General features: G+C 40.7%; 1 protein-coding gene across 34 annotated transcripts in view; it reads left to right on the plus strand.

Annotated features, from left to right (window-relative positions):
- Positions 1 to 22,220, plus strand: part of ABLIM1 (actin binding LIM protein 1) — a 186,331-nt gene that overhangs the window by 112,160 nt on the left and 51,951 nt on the right. For all 34 annotated transcript variants that reach the window (XM_086899330.1, XM_086899334.1, XM_086899338.1 and 31 more), the window contains 2 exons: positions 6,511 to 6,637; positions 7,779 to 7,872. In XM_086899330.1, coding sequence (XP_086755456.1) covers positions 6,511 to 6,637; positions 7,779 to 7,872 — 221 coding nt within the window. The remainder of the gene's footprint in view (positions 1 to 6,510; positions 6,638 to 7,778; positions 7,873 to 22,220) is intronic.

Consider the following 22,220-nt stretch of genomic DNA (forward strand, 5'->3'; position numbering starts at 1 on the left):
GGAGAACACAATTACAGAGGAGATCCCCAGGGACAGGAGTATCTGGGAATTGTCATGTTCAGAAAGCCTGCAGGTAGGAAGTCAGGAATCAGAGGTCACTTCAAAAGAATGTAGAAAGCGAATTAGCTGTTAGCTAGATCTTAGTTTGCCATATGTTATCTGGGCATAAAAACCTTCCTAAAGGAATGTCATAAGTTTCATTTCTATTTTGGGGAGTTTGCACCCTGTTGGAATTGCTTGTTTTCCCAGCATAACAGTTGAAAATTATCCAAAAAAGTCTGCAAATTAAGAGACACAATGTGCTATCCATGAACTGGGTATTAAACAATGAAGCTCAGAGATAATGGTGCAATTCCCTTGGGATACTGTGAGTGGGATTTGTGACTGAATAGCTGGAGCTACCTGAGTACTGAAATGTGGTAAAAGAAACGTTGGGATAAAAGACTGACCTCAGCTTATATGTACCTGCCCCTGGTTTATCCTTTAGAGTAGTTTTACAGGTGGGGCTCTGGGGGCTGGGATGGGAAGAAACTCAAAAACTTTATCTTTTATAGGACAATTAAAAATACTTCTCTTTCATTGTGTGCAGTATGTTTGCTCTTTCATCCACCTTCTTATTCTCAATTCAGATACCTGTGTGAAAGATTGGGTTGAAGAAGGAACTGGGATTGATGAAGTGAAAAAAGGTTAACTTTCTGATAGGATTTTTTTCAGGGACGGTTTGCAGGAGTAATTTGTCAGAAGGTCATTTGGTTTGGCCTCCTTTGGGAATGAGGAGTAGAAAGATGTGGAAATAAGGAATTGCCTTTCTCTGTTAAACACTTAAATCAGTACAGACCCAAATGGAGTTGGGGAAGAGCATTCAACCTTCTGAATCACTTCAAATTAAATCAGGTGATGAAACAGCAATTTACAGTAATCACAGAATCATTTAGGTTAGAAAAGATCTGTGAGATTATTGAGTCCAGCTTATGCCCCAATACCACTGTGTCACCCAGCCCACAGCACTGAGCACCACGTCCAGGCTTTCCTTAAACATCTCCAGGGATGGCGACTCCAGCACCTCCCCGGGCCGTCCATTCCAGTGTCTGATCACCCTTTCTCTGAGGAGATTCTTCCTGATGTCCAACATAAACTTACCCTGGTACATTTTAGATCACGAATAAAGATATTAAAGAGGACTGAGCCCCATACTGGTCCCTGGGGGACAGCTCTAGTGACTGGTCTAATGATACATCCAAGATGCACAATAATGTGTTTCTTAAAAAGACAAGTCAGTGTTGGGCACTCAGATGGTTCCAGGGACTTGTGCTGCAAGCAAAGAATGCCAGTTCATGCCATTGGGATTGCTTTCCCTATTTAATCAACTAAAATAGTTTTATTTTCTTTAACTACTTGTTTTGAAAATACCAGTATTTCCCAACTTGCCATTTATAATAAACTGTCAAAGCTATACTGCACTTCCCATGGGAAATTTATTTCCCTCCATTGTATGTGCCCAGCCTCTCATTGTTAGATTTCAGGAATACGAGGCTGCCTATGTGGGTTTGTTTTGCCTTCAGCAAAAGGGCAATAGCGAATTTGTTCTGACAAACATTTCCCATCCTTGCAGTGGCAAAGAGAAGGGGTTTGGCAGAAGATTCCTGAGTTACATGCTCAGATTCAATTCCTCCCAATATTATATGTCCTTCTGACTTCCAGGACTTGCCACAGCCCCAGTGACCAAATGGCTATGCTTTAAACTTTGAAAACATTTGTCATGCTGTGAACATAGTGAGTTTGTATTTTTAGCTTTGACAGAAATATCTTGAAGATCTGGAAAAGCCTGCATGATATCATCAAACCTTTCAATTTTAATGCAAAGCTTTAGAAGGTGTTGCCTGATCTGTGGTTAAAGGGTAATTGAGAAAGAACTCTGGTCTCCCTACCTCTATGAGAAATTGTAATTGCACAACCTTCAAATTGCCACAGAAGAATTACTGGGATATAAGTTGTTTTTCAAGGTGACTAAGAGCTATTTATACTTAGAGATTTCTTGACCTTGACTCCAGTGATAATATTTGCTTCTTTCATCATTTCCAAATCACTTGCTCTTTAGGTCCAATTGTGTTTGACAATGTATTTCTGTGTAAGTCCATGAAAACTTTTAATTTCTTTTAAGTATTAAAATAATAACAAAAATCCCCCCCAGTTCTTCCCTGCTTTTCCTGTTTCAGAGCAGAAGCCTGCTGGTGCTGTCTTTGTATAACTCATGTATCAATGTTTTATAAGGAGGGAAAAGAGTTACAAAAGGAGTGTAATAAGAGTACAGAATACCTGTGACTCATGGGGGTTGTGGCACCTTCAGACTTTATCTATTAGATATGTGCTTCTGATGGCCATCAGGATTGAAATGAACTCTTTGGTGATTTAATTATTCATCATGAAATCAGACTGGTATTAGCTTTGTTCACAGAGCTAACCCTGCATGGAGCAGAATTGGTGTAACATTCACATGACTTTTTTTTGCATAACCCTCTTTATTAGGCCAAAAGCACGTAGAGATGGTTTCTCTTTCATAAATCATATGAGATGAGCAGACAACGTGGGATAAAGCTGTATTTGCTATTAAATTTTTAAAGCAATCCAAAAGGGAGTGGGTAAAGTCCTACTCTGTGTGCTGAGGGTTAATCCAGCTGTATCAGCTCTGAGCTCACCTGTGCACTATTGGCTGAGAGCAGGGGAGGGAGGCAAAGGCAGAAAATCCACTGCTTTATTTAGACAGTGACAAATGCCTTGCTGTGCAGGGTGCTTCACTCCTGAATGTCTGGGGTGGTGCAGGTGCTAAAAAGGGAAACACATTTTCTCATATCTTTACAAGCAAGGTGTCATGGGTGGCAGCTCAGCCTGACCTGCGTCTTTTAGTGGGGCTGCTAAAGGTGGCTGGAGTGTGGAGGTCTAGATCATACTTTATATTACAGTGGCGTGCCCTGTCTCCCCACTTTCCCATGCTTTTGGGCTGGATGACTCCACAGCACAGTTCTTTTGTCCAGGCATTTTCTTCTGTACCCAGACACGTCAAATATGACACATATCTAAGTGCATAGGGGAGCTGTACTGCTCACTCTGAATTTTAACCAGCACACTGCACTGTCTGCCTCCTCCTCTTTGTTATCTTGGCACTGCTGAATGTGTGATGTGCAAGGAATGGCAGAAAGGGAGAATCCAGGTTATATGGCAAAAAGAAAGTGCAAGCTCGGATTCAAGGGTTGCAGTCTGTTAGACCCAGGTATGAAGCCAGAGAACACCATGGTAGGATCCATTGTCCACAAATTTGGGAAGGATTAGTCAGATTTTTCAGTCTGCTCTGACATATGGTTGTGGACCACTATTCTTACCTCACAGCCCTTTTATTTGCAGCATGTGCTGGTTATAGGTTAGACAGATACAGATTGTGCTTAATGTGATACTGAGATCCTGCCTGCATATGCTGATGACATTCAGCCAGGGGCTTAAATGTGCCTCATGCAGGCCTGAGATCATAATGGCTTTTATTTGTAGAATTTGGATGAACAAATGGTCTTTTCTTAGCCCAGCCCTATTTGATTTCTATTTTAGGAGATAATGATAATTGCTAGCTTTTCATGTATATACCAAACAGTTTTGCCAGAATTAAAATCAGATTTATTGAAAAGCCATCTCAACCTAATACAACAGTACTGGGCTATTAGTTTACTTTGATTCTAGACATTCATTGTGTCTGTTCTATTAGCAGAATGGAAATGATGTTAATTTCCTTTAGCAAAACACTTCAAGGAACCCAGAAAGAGTGTAGATGTCATTGGTGCTATAGAATAATAAATGGATGTTGCCAGCCCCTTGTATTAAACATGAGCATAATACTAAGTCTGGTGCTCAGACTTACTGTGACTTTGGCTTACACAGAAACAATTAAATAGTCAGAAGTACTTCACGAATCCCTACTTCCCCCATGTACCTGGTTGTGGCATCAATAAAGATGCTGGACTAGGTAGACCTTTTTTTGTAAGGCAGTTTCTCTACTCCCACTGCCTCACAAATTGTTAAAAGAATCTCTTCATTGATTCAATTTCTGAGAAATTTAATGGAAATTTCAGTTTCACTGATGTTTCCCAGATAAAAACAAAAAGAAGCATGGAAAATACAGCAGATTTTTTGAGGGAAAATAGAGCAGGGAATACATTACAGTGTGCCAGGCCCCAGGTCAGCTGTGGAAGGTGCTGGAAGAAGCAGCAGTGCTAGGGAGCTGAGAAATGGGTGCTCTTTTAAAAATGCAATTCAGCACATGCTAGAACTGGGGGAAGGATCTCATTTGTTCTCACGGTCAAAGTCATGTTGCATGGTTTCTGATTTAACTTAAGAAAATGAGGGCTGCAAGGGAACTGAAGAGAAGATGTAGTATCCTTCCCAAACCAAGATCAGCATGCCAAAGCCACTCTGACACGTGTTTGTCCCTTCCTCAGCCCTGTGCTGGAAATTCCAGAGCCTCCCTCGGTGACCTGTTCCAGCCTTTGCTGTCATCACAGACTGGCATGGAGCCTTCAGCTGTCATGGCAGAGCAGAGGGATACATTACACGGTGTCACTCCTTGTCACTTCATGATTTCAGCTTGTAACATACGTCCTCTAGAGCAAAGTCCTGATATTAGGACATCGCAGGGCTGCTTTTCAAGTCCAAGTTGTGTCAAAAGTCTGTGATTCACATTTTGTTACAAGATACCACAATGCTTAGTCCCCTTCCCCTCCTTTTTTAAGGGATTTGAGAAGAAGGAGGATGCTCTAGGAAGAGGAACATGCAAATGGTAGATTCCTGGATAGCAGGAAAGGGCAACACATATTTGGGGTTCTTTTGGCCCACTTTCCAACAAACAAAAGTCATGCCCTTTAGTCAGAAGAACTGACTGCTCTCATTATCAGTTGTGATAATACACTTGGACTTGCCCTTTTGCAAGGCATGGTGTTGCCTGTGCTTAAACCCATAAGGAGATGAAGGTTTTCAGGCTGTACCTGTAAAGTCAGTCAGCTTGAGCATTGGAGCCAGGGTGATACTTTCCCTGCTGCCCAGGCTTTAAGAGCTCAGATTAATCAATTCTGTTTGTCTCCGTTTGTTGTTATTTGTTGATGTTTCAGGCATTCACCAAAGGAACACCAAGTCTGGGGATAGTAATAGCTGGAAAATCCTTTGTTCCAGGCTGTCTCCTCTGTGGTTTCCATGAGTGCCTCAGCTGATGGACATTCCCTTTCCACTTCACTGGGCTTCCAGGCCCTCCTCTCCCTCAGTCCTTCTGTCCCCTGAGGCTGGGCACAGAAGCACAACCCTTGCAGTTCAGTGCTGTCTGCCACATCAGTCTCTTCAGATCTTACCATGTGCTGGACTGCCCCTTAACGGGAAATCTTTTTGAGTATTTTATGTTTGAAGGGGAGAGGAATGGAAGCTTGGGGCTGAGCTAGAGATTTCTGATGTAACATGAGGTATTGTGGCACCCCCTGAGACAGAGTGCTGCTGGCTTCTGGTTTCCATTCTGCCATCAGCATGGAAATCAGGCTCCTCCAGGATTGAAGTGAATTGAATTGAAGTACCAGGAAAGTACCAGAATTCCTGAGTGAGAGCCCTTTTGCCGATTAGAGACCAGGAGAACTTCAGTTTGCCGTACCTGTGGCTGGAAGACAACAATGCCCTGCCCTCTCCACAGCCACAGGGCTGTCACCCCTGCCCTGGGCTGTACCCGGGCTGTGCTCGGGATGTCCCCAGTCTGTCTCCAGCCTGTCCCCGGTCTGTCCCCGGCCTGTCCCCAGTCTGTCCCGGGCTATCCCCAGTCTGTCCCGGCCTATCCCGGTCTGTCCCCGGCGTGTCCTCGGCCTGTCCCCAGTCTGTTCTCGGCCTGTCCCCGGCCTGTCCCCAGTCTGTCCCGGGCTATCCCCAGTCTGTCCCCGGCCTGTCCCCGGCCTGTCCCGGCCTATCCCGGCCTGTCCTCGGCCTGTCCCCGGCCAGTCCCGGCCTATGCCGGGCTGTCCCCGCTCTGGCTGTGCCACTGGCGGGGCTCTGCTGCCCCCCAACGGGGACGGGCCGAGTCCCGGTGCTGCTCGCTCGGCCTCGCTCGCTCCGTGTGAGCGCTCAGCTTCTCGCTGAAAGCAAAACTACAAACACTGATGGCTGTAGAAAAAAGGAACTTGCTGCAGCGAGGACTTTCTTGTAACTCGTTCCTGACAGAATCTGAAACTTGTACAGAGCTTGCCAGGTGGTCTTTGAATCACAAACAGCGTGAAAAACAGGAGATTTACTTTCCCTCTTCCACTGAGTATGTCTGTAATGAAAAAGGTTTGAGACTTTGTACAGGACCCAGGAAGGGTCTGAGGAAAGGAAGATGTACCTTTGCACTGCTGTGTACTTCATCCCTTTGGCTACCAAATGTTGTGACAGGTGGGCAGTTAATTAAGGTTAATGAACCAAGTAGCTGACAACAAATGCATCTGTTTGTTTGCTTGTTTGCAGATTGTGCTGGCTGTGGAAGAGACATCAAAAATGGACAGGCACTGCTAGCCCTGGATAAGCAGTGGCACCTGGGGTGCTTTAAGTGCAAGGCCTGTGGAAAGGTCCTAACTGGGGAATACATCAGCAAGTGAGTAACCTCTGCTTCTCTTCTGAACCCGTGGCACAGTTTTAGGTGCTAGCAGAGAAGAGTTTGCAGTAAAATTCACATCTGGACATCCTGTTTCAGCCACCTTTTCATATACACCAAAGTCTTTGTTCCCAGTGAGAGCTGAGCTGGGAAAGTGAACTGCAAAGTGCAGCTGAAAGGTGATGTTTAATGATACCAGTCTATATTTAATACTAGTCTGAAAAAGGTCTAATTCCACATTCCCATAGAGAATTAGGTGGATTGTTGCATGTTTTCTGTAGTAGCAGATAAAGGATTGTGTCATTTTGCTTTCTAACATGTGATTTTGAGGAAAAAAGAAGTAGGAATTTGTCCATTTCTTACCTTTTCTAGGCAATAGATGTGTTGATGTGACTGAGTTGATGGTATTTCTCACCTCCATATAAAAACTAATGAAGAGGGTTTCAGGTGTAAGAAAGTGTAGAGGAAGAGAATAGGGAAAAGATATAAGAGGAAATGAAGATACAGTTTCTTTTTTCCCCTTCAAGCATTTAGCAAAGAGAAAAAATAAGGAAACAGTGTATGTTTCACAAACCTTTCATTTGGGTGTGTACAATATTTATAAGAGGTAGCATATGTAATTTCTCAAAAAAAAAAATCCAGTGCCTGAGGAATGCTCCTAGGCTGCCTAGTGTTTCCACTTTTACTGTATGTTCCTTTTTCATACTAAAGTACTACGTTACCTTACACTTAAAAGTAACTGCTTATAGTCTTGCAGCCTACCAAAGGTTGTTTTTTTTTTTTCTGAAGTGAACAAAAACTGTCTGCCTGTGATAGACTGTGATTTCTTCTCACCCCCAGAAAGAGTTACACTGATTCTCTGGAACTGCACCACCTGTAGGTGTAGAGAGTCTGCTCTAAAGAAGGAGGTTTACTTCACTGGTTTGTCCTGGATGTCTTCTCTTGATGAAAACTTAAGGAATAATTCTAAGAGTCATTAATGAAAATATGATTTTCGTTTCTTATATTACAAAGTGTTTCCCTTGAACCTTCCCCATTTACCTGGGTCTGTGTGTAGGAGTTCCAGTTGAAAACAAAGGAAGAGGGTAAGTCATGCTGTTTAATAACAAGTGGCTTGTAATTTGTGAATTTTCTTTTTCAGAGATGGTGCTCCTTACTGTGAGAAGGACTACCAAGTTCTTTTTGGAGTCAAGTGTGAAGCATGTCACCAGTTCATTACTGGGAAAGTCCTAGAGGTAGGTGTTTTGTGAAGTAGAGTTTGTGAAGAATTGAGCCACCCATTATGTCCTCATGCAACTGCAGAGAATACAAAAATTCTCATATAAAGGCTTCCTGCTGATTTTAGAACAAAGTTGCTGATTTTCAGAATTATTTTCAGTGTTTTAGTTTTGCTGTCATCAGGAAAAGTGTGTGATATGGAATTAATTGGACTAGTTTCTATGGATCTGTGGTTTCTGTTTTTCTCTTTTCATGGTGATCTGCAAAACCTGTTACTCTGCTTATTCTATGTGAGATTTGATACATTTACAGAATTTGAGTACTGGAATCAGTTTGTCATAAGTTTGTTGAAACTTACAACGTGAGATTTATACATGATCTAAATGATGCTGAGAAGGTGAGAGGGAGAAATGTGCTGGAGAGGTAAATTATGTGTTCAGAAATGAGAAGACAGAAACCATCTGAATAATCTCCTTTGCTGACTCTTATTGGAGTCCTCAACATTCTCATTGAAACCAGTCAAATCTTTCTAGAGATGTCAGTACCAGCCTCCATCTCTCATGGCTGTGTTTAGTCCCCTTTGAGCTGGAATGCTTGAACGATGCATGGATTCCTCTGTGTCATTATTGAATTAGGGGACCAAAATGCAGGGGACCTTCCTTGTCAGTGAGATATGAGAAGCAAAACTTATTTCTTGTCCCTGTAGGAGACTCTGCTCAGTGGAAAGAACCTAAGCTTTGAGCTCAGCTCAGGAGCTGGAGTGTATGTTTTTCACTGAATAACTGAAAATAAACCTGAAAACATCACAAAAAATAAAAGCAACTGGAAGTTGCTAGTGAAAGTGTATTACAGGTTCCCTTCTTTGTGTCCCATCTACTACAAATGTAAGACTGTGTCAGCCCTATTGTAAGAAATTTCAGGTTTGGCATAAAATGGTATTGTGGTTTTAGTTGTGGAGGTGTCTCTGGTTCAGCATTCAGAATATGAAGCAGTCACCATGAGGGACTCAGAGCTCGTGTGGACATCATGTGCATTTTGAAGGATGCACTGGAAGGATGTACAGTTCCTTCATTAGCCAAACTCTTAGCCTGCCTCCTTTGAAATCTGTATCTAATTCCTTTGGAGACTTGCACAGATAATTACTGAGAGCAGCCTGAGTTGTCCCCTGAGCAGGAAGGCTGTGTCTCTGGCTTTCTTCTTCTGGCCTGCCACCATCTGCTTATCTATTCCTGTCTACTGATGAGTTTTTGCAATTTATGATTATGGATTGGAGACACTGTAGTTGCAATGCTGTGCAGGAAGCACAGTAATTGGATTTGTGGGATTGGGAAACATAAGATAGTTTTAAAATTATTTTAGGGGTACATGACAGTTGTTCTCACCAATAAACAATGCAACCTATTCAGATGAAAATGACAAAAGAGAGTGTTTTGGAGTCTGTGGAGAGCTGGGAAGAAATAAACTATTTCTGTCTGGAGCATTTTGTATAGTTGAATATAGCAAAGTTGCACTCATGTTACTCTTCCTAGCATCAGTGAAGAAACATAGTAGTTTGAGGGATCATGAGCTGTATCCCATCAGAACTGGATAAACTGAGACTAAGGAAAGATTAGTTCAATTGACCTGGAACTTGGCTGTCCATCATAATTTAAGATAACGTTCAAGTTATCAGAGATGTATCCAGGGCAGAACCTTGGTGCTCATTTTGGCCGCAAGGTGAGTTTCTCACTTCATAGTTCTTATACTTCTATGGCTATTTATTATTATTATTTATTTATTTATTAGAAGATGAGACATCATTTACTGCATAAAGGAAGCATGTCCAAACTCTTGCAAGGGTGTTCCTCTTCTAAGAGTCAAAATCAGATAAAAAAGATAAAGTTTTTTCTATTTGACCTGGCCCCTGCAGTATCAGACTTCTCTGATGAATTAGAAACAGAGTTTTTAATGATTTTGTCAGTAATGGAAACATTAAGCATGCTAAATTCTGGTTAAGACTATAAATTTTACTTGAGTATTTGTGGCTCTCACTGGTTATCAAAGACACAACCCAAAATGCTGCAGCAGAGGGCAGCAGTGGTTCTTAGCACATACCAGGCCAAACTCCTGAAAGGCCTGTAGAAGTTGTATAATGTTCTGACTGCTGTCTGTAAGGTGTAGGCTGGCCAATTCGTTAGAAATTTTCACCAAAAAAAATAGCATTGTGTAGCCAGGGAGGCCATTGAGACACTGGCTTAACTGAATTTCAGTGTGTATTAGCAACTTGGATAGTCCATCCATGATAAAACATGATAAAAGTTCTCAGAGTATCAGCTGGGAATGCAGCTGCAGGAGAGACATTCAGACACTCTGTGTCTTTTAAGTGGTGCTGGAAAAGTTTGGAAGATACAGGTGAGCAGCTACTGCTCAACAATCAGAGCAGTTTATGAGAACTGTGGGCTTGTTTCGTGGTTTCTCGCTGTCAGAGATGCACAGTTCCAAAGGGGCAGTTTAAAAATTACTCTAAATATGACTCAAGGAACTAGTAAATCAAAAGCTAGCATGAGAAAACCGTGTGTCAGCACAAGTGTCCCCTTTGGGCAGGAGAGGTCATCTAAAGGATGGGGTCAGAGCGTGACATAAATCCTCTGGTAGTAACGGAGATGAGATGTCAGAAGCAGCCACAGGAGATAATTCACAGAACAGGATGCCACAGCTCAGAGAAGGCTGCAGACCTGTTTGAGGCAGGACAATTAACAATCTCCTTATCCTGTACTGGAAATCACCCACAACCTTTCAGTTCACCTGAAGGTTTAATTTAGATGAAGCTTGAGATTCTCACGGGAGGAGTACTATCTTCCCTCTTTGTTTTCTTTGGCAATGTTGCTTTGGAAAATTTGGGCATTTTTGATGATTTATATCATGTGGGTTGTCTCTTGTCCTGCTGTTTGCCCCTTAACAAGGAAACCATATTCTTGTTAGCACACTTAGAGGAATTGTTTAGGTAGAGGTTATGTCTGCCCAGCCCAAATTATACATACTAACATGCAGTTAGAAAAAAACCCAAAACACTTTGTATTTTGCCTTTGTTAATAAAAATGATTGTACAGCAAATGTCCTGTAGTAAATACAGTGAACTGTAGATCTCATTTTATTTGTCAATAAAATAATTCATTATGTCAGAAGCAGAGTATGCTATCTCATCATCTTCATCCAAAGAAATTATTAGAAGCGACTGAAGGGAGTTCTATGGCACATCGTGTACAAACACTTCCCTCTAATGGATCAGAAGGAATTAGCAGCAAGCCATTTTGGTGCTGCTTTATTTTCTGCTTATTCTTATTGCATCTAAGGCAGTCTGTAGAAAAACTGAAGGGAGATGAAAACATGAAAGTTAGCTTTGTGTTCACAGAGGCTGATGTTGTCTGTTTTACCACTAAAAGCCTATTTCACTTATTTATCTATTTTTATTTAAAGAGAAATTGGGATTCTTTGCAACATTTCAGACTTGTAATTCCTTCTTATTTTGTCCCTCAGTATGGCTTTAGCCCCTCTGAGAAAGTCAGATTTTTCAGTCTCCTACAATGAACAGCCACTCCTTATGTGGACCTAAGAGTCTTCATCTCAGAAGCAGCTATAGAAGCACCCTCAGAGGGTTCCCCTGTAGCACCCTCAACAAAACCCACCAGAAAAGCCAAGGTTTGGGTTCAGACTCTCAGATTCAAGGATGGACTCCCTCCAGCCACTCTGTAGAGGTGATCCCTTTGCTCATTTAAGGAATGCATTAGGAGAAAAATAGGACTTATTTTACTAATATCCACAAATCATGGAAGAATGTTTTTTTTTTCTTGGCCATAGATGTAACAACTTTCAGTAGCCATGGAAATATTCAAGAAAAATACCATGTGTATTTAAGTCAGCTCAGATATTTCTGATGTATTTTTTGGCACATTGCTTTCTGTGACAAATAGCATGCTAACACAATAAATGTGCTAAATGTCCAATATGAAATAGATATTGCAACTTTCTTGAGCGTACTGGATACTTTTATGCTTGAGTGTTTCAGGAAATGTTGTCAAGGCAACAGAGATCAGTGCTCTTCCTTGGATTTCTCTAGCAGAAAGGAATCTTTAGTTATGAAAAATTACTCATTTCCCATTAACTCTGGTAAAAAAAAACGTTTTTAGCAGGCAATAACAGCATAGTGAGAGTGAGAACTTCTACACACTTTCCACTGAGCAATGGTTTTTATAGCTTCAGGGCTTGCCTCTTGAAAGATGCCTATCTAATCCTAAACCTGCAAACTTCTGTGTAGACATGTGCAGCTCCATAAATCTAAGTAAATTCGATCATGTATTTAACCATTTGAAATATGTCTACCTAAATGATTTCTGTCTAATGTGTTTTTCATACACGGTATAATTACTACTCCAGGGCTTAATTCAAAATATGTTAAATGATTGAGAAGCTTCCAGCTGACTTCAGAGAATGGTGGATCATGCCTGAATCAATGTATTCCATCTTTGCTTATCTAAAATGTCTTACTGATAAGCAGTATTCTTTTAGCTCTGCACAAAGAAGTCATAAGGGCAGGAAAAGGTGGATATTTTGCATAAAATCATACAAAAAGTCTAAGAATAAGAGAGTTTTTACATTTTTCTCCTTTTCTAGCTGTAACTGATATGAAAAGGATTTGATCTCATGATCTAGAGACAGAGGGTCTCAAGTGCCTTTACCATCTTGCTATTCCACACATTTATTTTTATAATGCTTTTCACTTAATATTAATTGTCAAAAAAAAAAAAAAAAAAGCTATTGTGTGATTTCTCCTGGCTGTGCATAGCTCGAGTTCCTGTTTGAGGGGCTGCTGCCTGCCCTGGGTTTGCTTCCTGTGCACTGTAGAATCTTGCACCCCACCTTGTAAGCAGTGGCACAGTGCCATTTTCACAGATGGACCTGAAGAGAGTCCAGGCCACCAGAAGGTTCCCTTGATTTCAGACTGCAAGGTCAGGTCAAGTTCTAAATATGTTTGTGATATAGTAATTTATACTGAGGTTCTTCTGATTTTAAAGGGGAGTAGTAATTTAAGATGTGGTACTTAACATGACTGAAGTTTAGTACTTGTAAATACTGTTCATTTAATTGCCAGAATTTTAAGATGTCTCATCTGTGCTGTAACTAATTCTGCAACATCTCAATTGAGACACCCTGACTTCTGAAGTTAGAAGGAAATAACAGTAATTAGGGGAGGGGAAAAACAAACATACTGTGAAAGCTGCTACATTTGTTTAAGAAAATTGTATCCATATTTAAGAGGCAAAGAATGTGACCCAGAAGAGCCTGAAAGTTTCTTCATATGCTGTTTTCAGAGCTAGATTTAGAAACCTGTGCTGTGAGGGATTCATGGGAGTTTTTGCTGTTTCTTTAGACATGAATGAATCTGTTCTAAACACTAAATAAATAAACAAATAAATATAATCACAGAACAACCTTGCTGGTTCCCATATGAACTGTAAATGAATTTTTTGAACAATGCCTGTCTAAGTTGTTGAAGTGTTGCCTCCTGCAAACACTCACCCATGTGAGCAGCTCTGCTCATGTGAGTATTAGCATTCAGATGCTTCAGTTGATTGACTTTCAGAGACACTCAGCAGCCTGCATTTTTAAGTAATCTATTTTAAGGGGACTCATAGCTCATGTGATGAAAACATCACTCTTCTCTGCAAAAATCCATGGACAGAGTTTAGTTAGGTACTTCAGTACAGTCATGTATCTGGTCCTGTGTTCTTAAAACACTTTCTAGATTGAGAAGCCATGTGGCTCTTAAACTGACATTTATTTCAATTCTGTTCAGAAATGTTAAATGAGAAAGTAGCATATATTCTTCTGACAAATGAAGTATTTAGCAAGGCTGTTTTCATAACAATAATGCAGGAAGTATCACAAAATATTTAATTTACTGTATTTTAATAATGTGATCTGTACTGGTAATACAGATTGATGTGTAGTAAAAGTTCAAACACTTTTATAAATTAAGCAATTGATGAACCAAACAGAGACTGATGATAGGATGGATCCAGACAGGTTTGGGGGTATGTTAAAGTTGTAGATAATAATATCCCTGAAGAATGCAGTACCATTCTGTTTTTATAGCATTAAGTATCTTGTGCTTTAGGTGTCTTACAGGCTTGGGGGAGATTTTGCTCTCAACCAGTGTCTCCCAGTCACACACAGCACAATAATCCAGGGAAAAAGGCCACAGAGCATATGAGAGGCAGCAGCACAGTCTAGTGCATGATTTGTTCTGTGATTTGCTTTGTTTGTGTTTAATTTTACTGCCTTTAGAAAAAAGGAGAAAACGTGACCATGTTGCTTGAATGTCCCAGGTAAATGATAACATAAGCAGAAGCACATGCTGTGGTCATTTGCCCTCTTAGGTGCACAGGACCTTTTTCATTACAGAAGACATCTGGGAGAGATGAGATAGGGTCAGAGCACAGAGCGCATTCAAAACTCATCCAGTGTTCCCAGAGTGTGACTGCAGCATGTTCTCACTCCAAAATGTGCAAACAAGATAAAGGACACAGGTACCAGCGTGGGAAGTGGCCCCAGTGCTTGAGCTAGCCCAAATCCGTCTGAATTGGGCTAGAATACAGTCTCAGATAAACTACGTGTTTCTACAAAACTAGACTAACACCCAGGAGGCTGTATAAATTCTTCAGAATCTGTGGAAGTAATATTTAATAACTTCCAGAGGCAGAGAGTGCCGAGTTCATAGACAGGAGACGCCTCTTCCCAAGGGAAAAATGTTGTGAATTGTGTCAACATCAAATAGTGACACACGAAAGTGGTGAGAAATTCTCCTGCCCCTGCCTGGGTCGGTGTCCTTCCCCTTTTGCTTTTCCAGAATGGGATGGCCGAGTCGCAGCCCGAGTGGGTTGAATGTGCAGGGAGGGTTATTTGCTGGTTTTGGTGGGTGTGTGCAGGAGAGGGCTGAGGGAGGAGGAGGAGGAGGAGGAGGAGGAGGAGGAGGAGGAGGGCTCCGGGCTGGGTGCAGCTCCAGGCACAGCCGAGCCGGTTCGGGGAGAGCAGAACCAGCGCTGTGCTCCTGCCCGAGCCTCAGCAGAGCTGAGGAGGAGATGGACTTGGACTGAAAAACCCCTGTGAGAAGGTAAACCCCTTCCTGTGAAACTGGAGCTGAGCTGGAAAGGGTCGTGGCTTTCCTGGGGGAGGGAAGGTGGTGCAGCTTTCTGATGGGACTGAATAGCTTGCCAGGGGGATCATAATAGGGTACTTGTACTTTCGTTGCTGTGCACCAAAAAGGATTATTTTTAAAGGCTGTGTGTAATTCTGTGGTTTAGATAAGGAGAGTGCAGCTACACGTATTTTTAAACTGGCAGGAAGAGAGGAGAATGGCACAGAGCTTGGGCTGTTTCTGATTGCAACTGATTGCTGCTGTATGGAGGAACAATACGATTCTGTATCTTAAATAATTCTTGATAGAGTTTCTTGGCTCTTTTGATCACTTTGGAGATTTTTTTGCATAGAAATAAGGGTAGCATTTGTTTCTAGTTTTTCTGCATTTTTGCTGAGAGAGGTTTTCTATCAGTTAATATGGAATGCTGATTTTTTTTTTTCTTAATGTGGAGTTTGTTCGGATAAATGCAGGGAAATTAAAAGTTTAATAATAACTCAGAATATGGGTAAGTGGTTGAGACAGGTTGCCTATGTAGCTGAGCAGCAGCACAAATTTAACTTAATTTAGATTACCCTTCCATGATGAAAAATAACCTGCTGTAATTACTGAGAACACCACACCAGGCACAAGATCAAAAATCTAGAATAAATATACCTGTAGAAAAATAATATAAATAGCTTGACATAAAAATCTTTCTAACAGGATTTTAGTGAATCCCCTGGCCCCAATCAAAAGACTGAATTTGTCAGGAAGGGTATCTGTAGTTGGGAAAGACTTGATTTATAAAGATCACAAAAAAGTATCTGAAGTTGACAGAGCCCTAACAGAAGTTAGTTGCTATGGCAGCATAATCACAAGGCATTAACTTCTCAGCAGTGGTTTGGAAACCATCCTTCAGTCAATTTGAACATCAATAGGAAGGGGAGGAATGTTAAGAGGATGTAAAGATGGTGAATAATAAGAGCAGGTTGTAACAAGTAATTTGAAAAAATAACCAATTAAAGCTTCCTTATTGCTACAAAGGGATTTGTGAAATCTCTCAGGTGCTTATAAAGTCATGGCTTATCTTTATAAATTGCTTTTGTGAGTACAGTGTTGCTGATTAGGATCTACATATCCTATCAAAGCATCTTTACTGTCTACATTGTTGATTTAGTTAAAAATTCTCTAGTGTATTTCTTGTACTAAAAATTGCAAAAAAACTTAAGCAGTCTGATCAAATTTTTTAAAAATATTCCAATGGAGGCATTTATATGATCACAAAGTTTATTGTCACCACCAACAGCCTTTGTGACAAATAGCCACTGCAGGTACTCCAGTAACATGGAACAGCCAAAATAAGTAACTTTTTCATATCTTAGAGGTGCACAGAACACATAAAAGCTTTTAGTAGAAGGATATCTTACCTGGATGAGTGCATTATTTGTGTTAGATAACTGTATTAAGAATTTAATTGCTTGGTTGTATTGCAGAACACATCTTGTTCTCTGGGAGCAGACTTTAGGGAAAACATAATAGTCTATTTTTATTTTCTAGCCACCATTGCTTCTTCTGTCCATCTTTTAAACCTTTGCATTGTGCTGGTCCTACCTGCCAAAATCACCCACAAGAGAGATAAAATTAATCATGATCCCTGCACCAAAGTGTTTAGACTGAACCAGAAGTTCCTCCAGCATCGCAGCCCCACTGGCAGCTGGGATGTGGTGACAGGGGAATGTAGCTGTGCACTCTGCAGAAATGTGAAATTATTTCAGCCAGTTACTTTTTGTTCCTCCTGGACTGAGATCACAATGAAAAATGGATTAAGTGGTGAAATATTTTTTTCAGGATTCTGATGTTTCATTTTTAAGTCTTGCTTTAAGTCTTCCTATCACTGAAAAGTTTACAGCTGACTTCTAGAAGGCAAGGGTAGAACTTATCCCTGTCTCCCATAAAAAATGATTGTTGGGAAGAATGCAGCAATAACGTGTTTGAAACTTGAGAAGTGGAGAAGAGCCTGTTGGAGCAAGCCTGTAGCTGTCACCTGCTTGTAACAGGTTCCATCCAGGTATTGTGCTCAGCATTCACTCTGTGAGGACTCAGTCTCTCTTTTGTCTGCTTTGTCAGGGTGTTTTCCTGAGGGGGGGAAAAAAAGTTAAGAAAAACAAATACTAATCCAAAAGATATGTTTGGAATCTCTAGGGATTTTGAAGTCCACAGAATGAACACCTGTCTTTATTGAGCAGGTGGTTTTACAGATGAAGAAATATGACCATGGGAGTATTTTATGGGTGGTGAAATGTTTGAAATGAGCACCTGAAGTACATGATGGGTAGATTTTAATTACATGCTCATGCTATATTAGAAGATCTTACAGGTTTGAAAGCTCTTTGGATAGCTATCTGGGATGTGTGACATTTATTACAAGCCTTTTTAAGAGGGAAAAATAGCACACAGTAAGAGATGCATCTTTTCATCACCAGCAAACTCACATTTAAACTGGTTTTGCAGTTAGCAGAGGTCAAGGAAATAACTCTTGGAAATCATCTGAGTAAAATTTAAAATGTTAAAAAATTGACTTTTACATGTAGGATTTGGAGAGAGAGATTTGCTATGGATTTGTTAAGATGGATATGCTGTTGCTAAGAGTTTTGTAAAGCAGTGGCATCTTGGCTGGAAACTTTTCCTAGGAGTGAGGAGAGTAAAAACTGAAGCAGTAAGAAACTTTAAGCAGAATTACCTCACCATCATCCTTGAACTACTGCTGTTGAGGCAAAATTATGGAGATGCTGTAGTCAGTTGGAAATCAAATGGCATCAAATGTTGTTAGATATACCTTTCTGCTTTATGTCCATCGGCTCTTTCCTGTTCATCACTACAGTAATATGCGGGAAAAGTTTTTCTGTGGTACTTAGAAATCTTGATTTTTATATGAAGCTGAAGTAAACAAGATAGGGAGTAAATTCCCTACTGTGTCTTGGCTCCAACATGCATACTTTGATTGAATATTCCTGCCAGTAATGATTAAAAAATGTACTTACATAGTTTTGCAGCTGTAATTGGAAATCATGTCTATCAGAAGTTAGAAGACTGACAAATAGACAAAGAAAAAAAAAAAGGATTTCTGCCAAAAAGAAAGGCTCTGCTTCTACATGTTGGTGGTCTGACATTTATTCAAAGTCATTCTTTTTGAAAAAGAGTCAAAAGAGTCAACTATTTCTCTGCAGTAAGAATCCCCTGATTGCCCTGAAGTCCTTTCTTATTTCCATTTTAAATTTAGTGTAACATAAGTACTTTGGCCAGAATTACAAAACAAGGATTTCTGAGAATGAATGTTGTCGCATAGAGGCTCTTAACAGATATGGATGACTGTGGAGTGACTGGGAAGAAAAATATTAGAAGTAAATTTGTCCTTTCCCTAGGTTGCCATCTGTTGTTTGCTGTGACCTCTTGCTGTAAGAGATTTCCAAAGGTAGTGGGTAGTGTTGCAGTTAATCAAGGATAAAAACACATTCTTTAGACTTTATAAAGCATTATCAGATCAGACTGGTTGCAATAGGATCAGTTTCCTACAAGAGCAGGCTCTAGCCACTAACAGAAAAATACTCCTGGCTTAATTCCCACATAAAATGTTTCCCTATCAGAACAATCCATCAATCTCTGTGATACAAAATAAATTGCACATTGCATGTCGACTTTGTTTCTTACAGGCTACTTTTGTTTTATATTCTCTAGTTGTTTTCTATGGATGTACTGAGTCTGACTTCATGCTTACTCCCCTCCTTTGGCCCTTGCAACTCTTGTTTCTCTGTTGTTTTTGGGACACTCCCTGTGAAGTGAATGCAGATATCAGAATGGAGCCCAGGCTTTGCTGAATCACATGCCAAAGCTTGCATCGTTCCTGAATCATTCTTCTGACAGACAACGGGAAAGGCAGTTCTGTGTGAGATGAACAAGAAAATTGGCTACAGTTACTTAGGTCTAGTGCTGTCTGGGGCTGGGATTCTGAGAATTTTTCTCTTCCTGGCTCTTCTGTAAGCATTAATTTGGGTCCTGGGTGAGTTGCTTAAACTCTCTAGCTCCCACTGTCTTCACCAGTCAGAAAGTGGTTTGTATGTGCCCACTGAACAGTTTAACATGAGTTTTTCCTCGAGATGTTCTCCCAGCCTTCCCCAAGGCACAGAGCCCTGTCACAGCACTGAGCTCTCAGGATCAGTAGCAATTTTGGGGTTGATGCAGCTCACCCAACCCCAGAATCTCTCCTGGCCTTGCACTTGAGATGTCTCAGCGAGCCACAAGTCAGATCAGCCAAAGCTGCCTTCTAGCTGCACGGGCCCTGCTATACCAGGAATTTTGCTGTTTAGCCAAGACAGGTCTCAGTGAACTGATTTAACTCTCTTGGGAATCTTTCCAGTGTGACCTGTGCTCCCTAGGAGCTGCCTGATGCATCTGTAAAATCGTCTTTCTATGTAATGCCCACTGGAATGAATTTTAAGGTCAGAAGCGCTACTAAAGTAATCTTGCTTGACCTTTTCTTTACAAAATCAGAGCTTTTCCCTAGAAACCAAATGAAAGCTTGTCCTTTGGGAAATTACCCAGTCGTGAAAACTGCAGAACAATTGCAAGGCCAAAAATTTTCCCTCATGCTGCTTAAATTACCTTTGCTTTTTAGAAACTTCACCTTGTTTTGAGGTTAAAATTGTCTAATTCCAGTTTTTGATGTCACAGAGTTTTCAGTGTGATTGAAAAGCTCCTGCTCTTTCCTGCTATTTCATCCTTTCTCTGCTTTTAATTGCCTGTCATTGTGATCTAGTCCCCTCTGAAGCCTTTATCTGAGTAATGATTTGACTCTGAGTCCTTCAGGATCACAGCTGAAGACTCACCTCATGCTGATGGCTCTCCACTGAATTTCCTTCTTCAAATACACGTGTATGCACCCACCAGTGTTGCAAAACTTTTCCTTTATATTCGTTGTATACATTAAATGATCAGAAGAGCAGGCCCTTTCAGGTACTCTGTGACAGCCTTTTCTGGGAGATTTTAATGATGTTCCCCCGGTGCCTCTGTCAGTTGCTGTTGAACATGGCTCTGAGTCTCACAGGGCCTTGCCTTCTGGATTTGCAGGCATTTTGCATCAGTCTCTTAGAACATACTTGGTTGGTTTAGATGGCTTAAACAAGCACTGCCTGTGAGTCACCAGCAGATTTACCAGGGAAGGTTTTGTGTTCTTATCTTGGCCAGCAGTACCTCATGCTGTGGGTTGAAGGAAGTAATCTCTGAGGTATCTGGCTCAGCAGAGCCTCCCCTGCTATCAGAGCCATCTGTCTGAGCAATGCCTTGCTACACTTTTCCTAAGCCTCTTTGAGTTCAAATTATTCAGGTCTTGAATAATCTGTAAACTTTGATTTGTGAAAAACACTATTTAAAAAAAACAAAAATCTTGCTCAATAAACAGTATCAAACAGGAAATTGGATTGTCAAATACAGACCCTAAAGGTACACATCCTGAATACTCCTGCCTTTTTTGTGTCATTTTTCATCATTTTTCATCTACAGATCACGAGAGAATTTTGCCTGATCTGTTTGGTTTTTTTTCACATCATACTGTAGTAAAGATTTTATTGTCTTTAAACATACTGTTCCTAGTTATTGTTTTGGTAAATTTATCTCTCCTATTAGTTTTATTTATTTCTAAGTTAATGACTTAGTCATTGCCTTTTTTTCCTCTTTAGTTAATATTATCTCAGTTCTTATGGTTGGGACCTGCAGCAGAATGTCTCAAAAATTGTTTGATTTTCCTTTTATGGTTTCTTTAAGATCTAGGAATATGTATGTTCTTTCCAAATGCCACATGCATATATAATTATATATACATATCCAACACTGCTCTCTATTTCTGTTTGTCCATACATGCAATCAAATCATGTTTGGAGATACATGCTAATTTTTGAAAATGATTAAAAGCTTTTTATATTAGGATGAGGTCCAGTATTTATCATCTGCTATCAGGTGCAAAACTTTCTTATTTATGAAACAATTCTGTTGAGTTTTTTTAAGATACAAAGGAGGTTTGTTACTGACTTTTCTAGCTAAATTTCAGCAGGTTGGAGTCAGCTGTATTTCTACTGACTGAAGAAGTTCTTTCCAGTTCAAGTTAGTTCCCATTGTTTGGAGCTGTGGTTGCAGCACTGCAGGTGCAGCTGCAGTGGATGTGACCTGCTAATGCACAGACACCGAGTTCTGTAATTCGAGGTCCAGCCAGAGGAAGGGGTCGAGGGACCAACAGTCACTTCATGTGAAGAGTTAAAAGGAGAAATAGGGTCGTGTCTCACTCCTTAGCTCCCATATTCCTGATAACTCAGTGCTTCTGTCATCCCCTAAAGAAAGGAAACACGAGGAGGACTTGGAAAGCTGGAGATTCCCGGTGTTGCGGAAGATTGGATATTGTGTGCATCCGGTACAAAATCCATTCCCGGGGCTCCCTGCTGTCCCTTCACTTGTGTCACAGAGCTGGCACTCGGCACTGAACCATGCCAAGGGCTTTGCTCTGCTCTCAGCAGGCTGGAAGCTGGAGCTGGAGGGGCTTTCACACCATGCTGCAGACACGGGGTACTCCCTACAGCTCAGTACACCTATACTTCACTCTTGCAGTCAGCACAGGATATTTTTCTGGCTGCTGGAGTCAAAATTACAGTTGTTCGAGCATCAGGCTGTTTGAAAAGGTCCTTGGCACTATGGTGGAGTTACTGTAAAGTAGCTTTGATGGTTAATTCTAATTATAAACTAATCCAGCAATATGAATGTGACTGTAAGCAGTTCCTTCAGTTTCTGAAGTATCTTTCCATGTCAAAAATCATGCTGGACAAAATGCATACAAGATAAAGGAATATTTACTTATCTAATGCTTTGTGAAGCCTAAAGATTACAAAAGATATAGAAAGCCCACACCTGTACTTGTAAACTGAACCTGTTCCAGCATTGTTGAGAAATAGAGAAGGGATTTGTGTCAGATACTTGCTGCTGAGGAGTTAACAATCTAAAAAATAATCTTTGCAATAAATGAGGCTTAAAAGAAAATGAAATGGTGGGTGCTGGATTTTGCCTTCATATGCACCTAAATAAGGGTAATGAAGGCAGTGAATTCACAGATTTGTATTATAATTAGATACAAATGAAACTTAACAAAATATAAAATCTAGTGCATGTATT

Source organism: Cyanistes caeruleus, chromosome 8 (assembly GCF_971803275.1).
Source record: "Cyanistes caeruleus chromosome 8, bCyaCae1.hap1.1, whole genome shotgun sequence".
Taxonomy (NCBI): Eukaryota; Metazoa; Chordata; class Aves; order Passeriformes; family Paridae; genus Cyanistes; species Cyanistes caeruleus.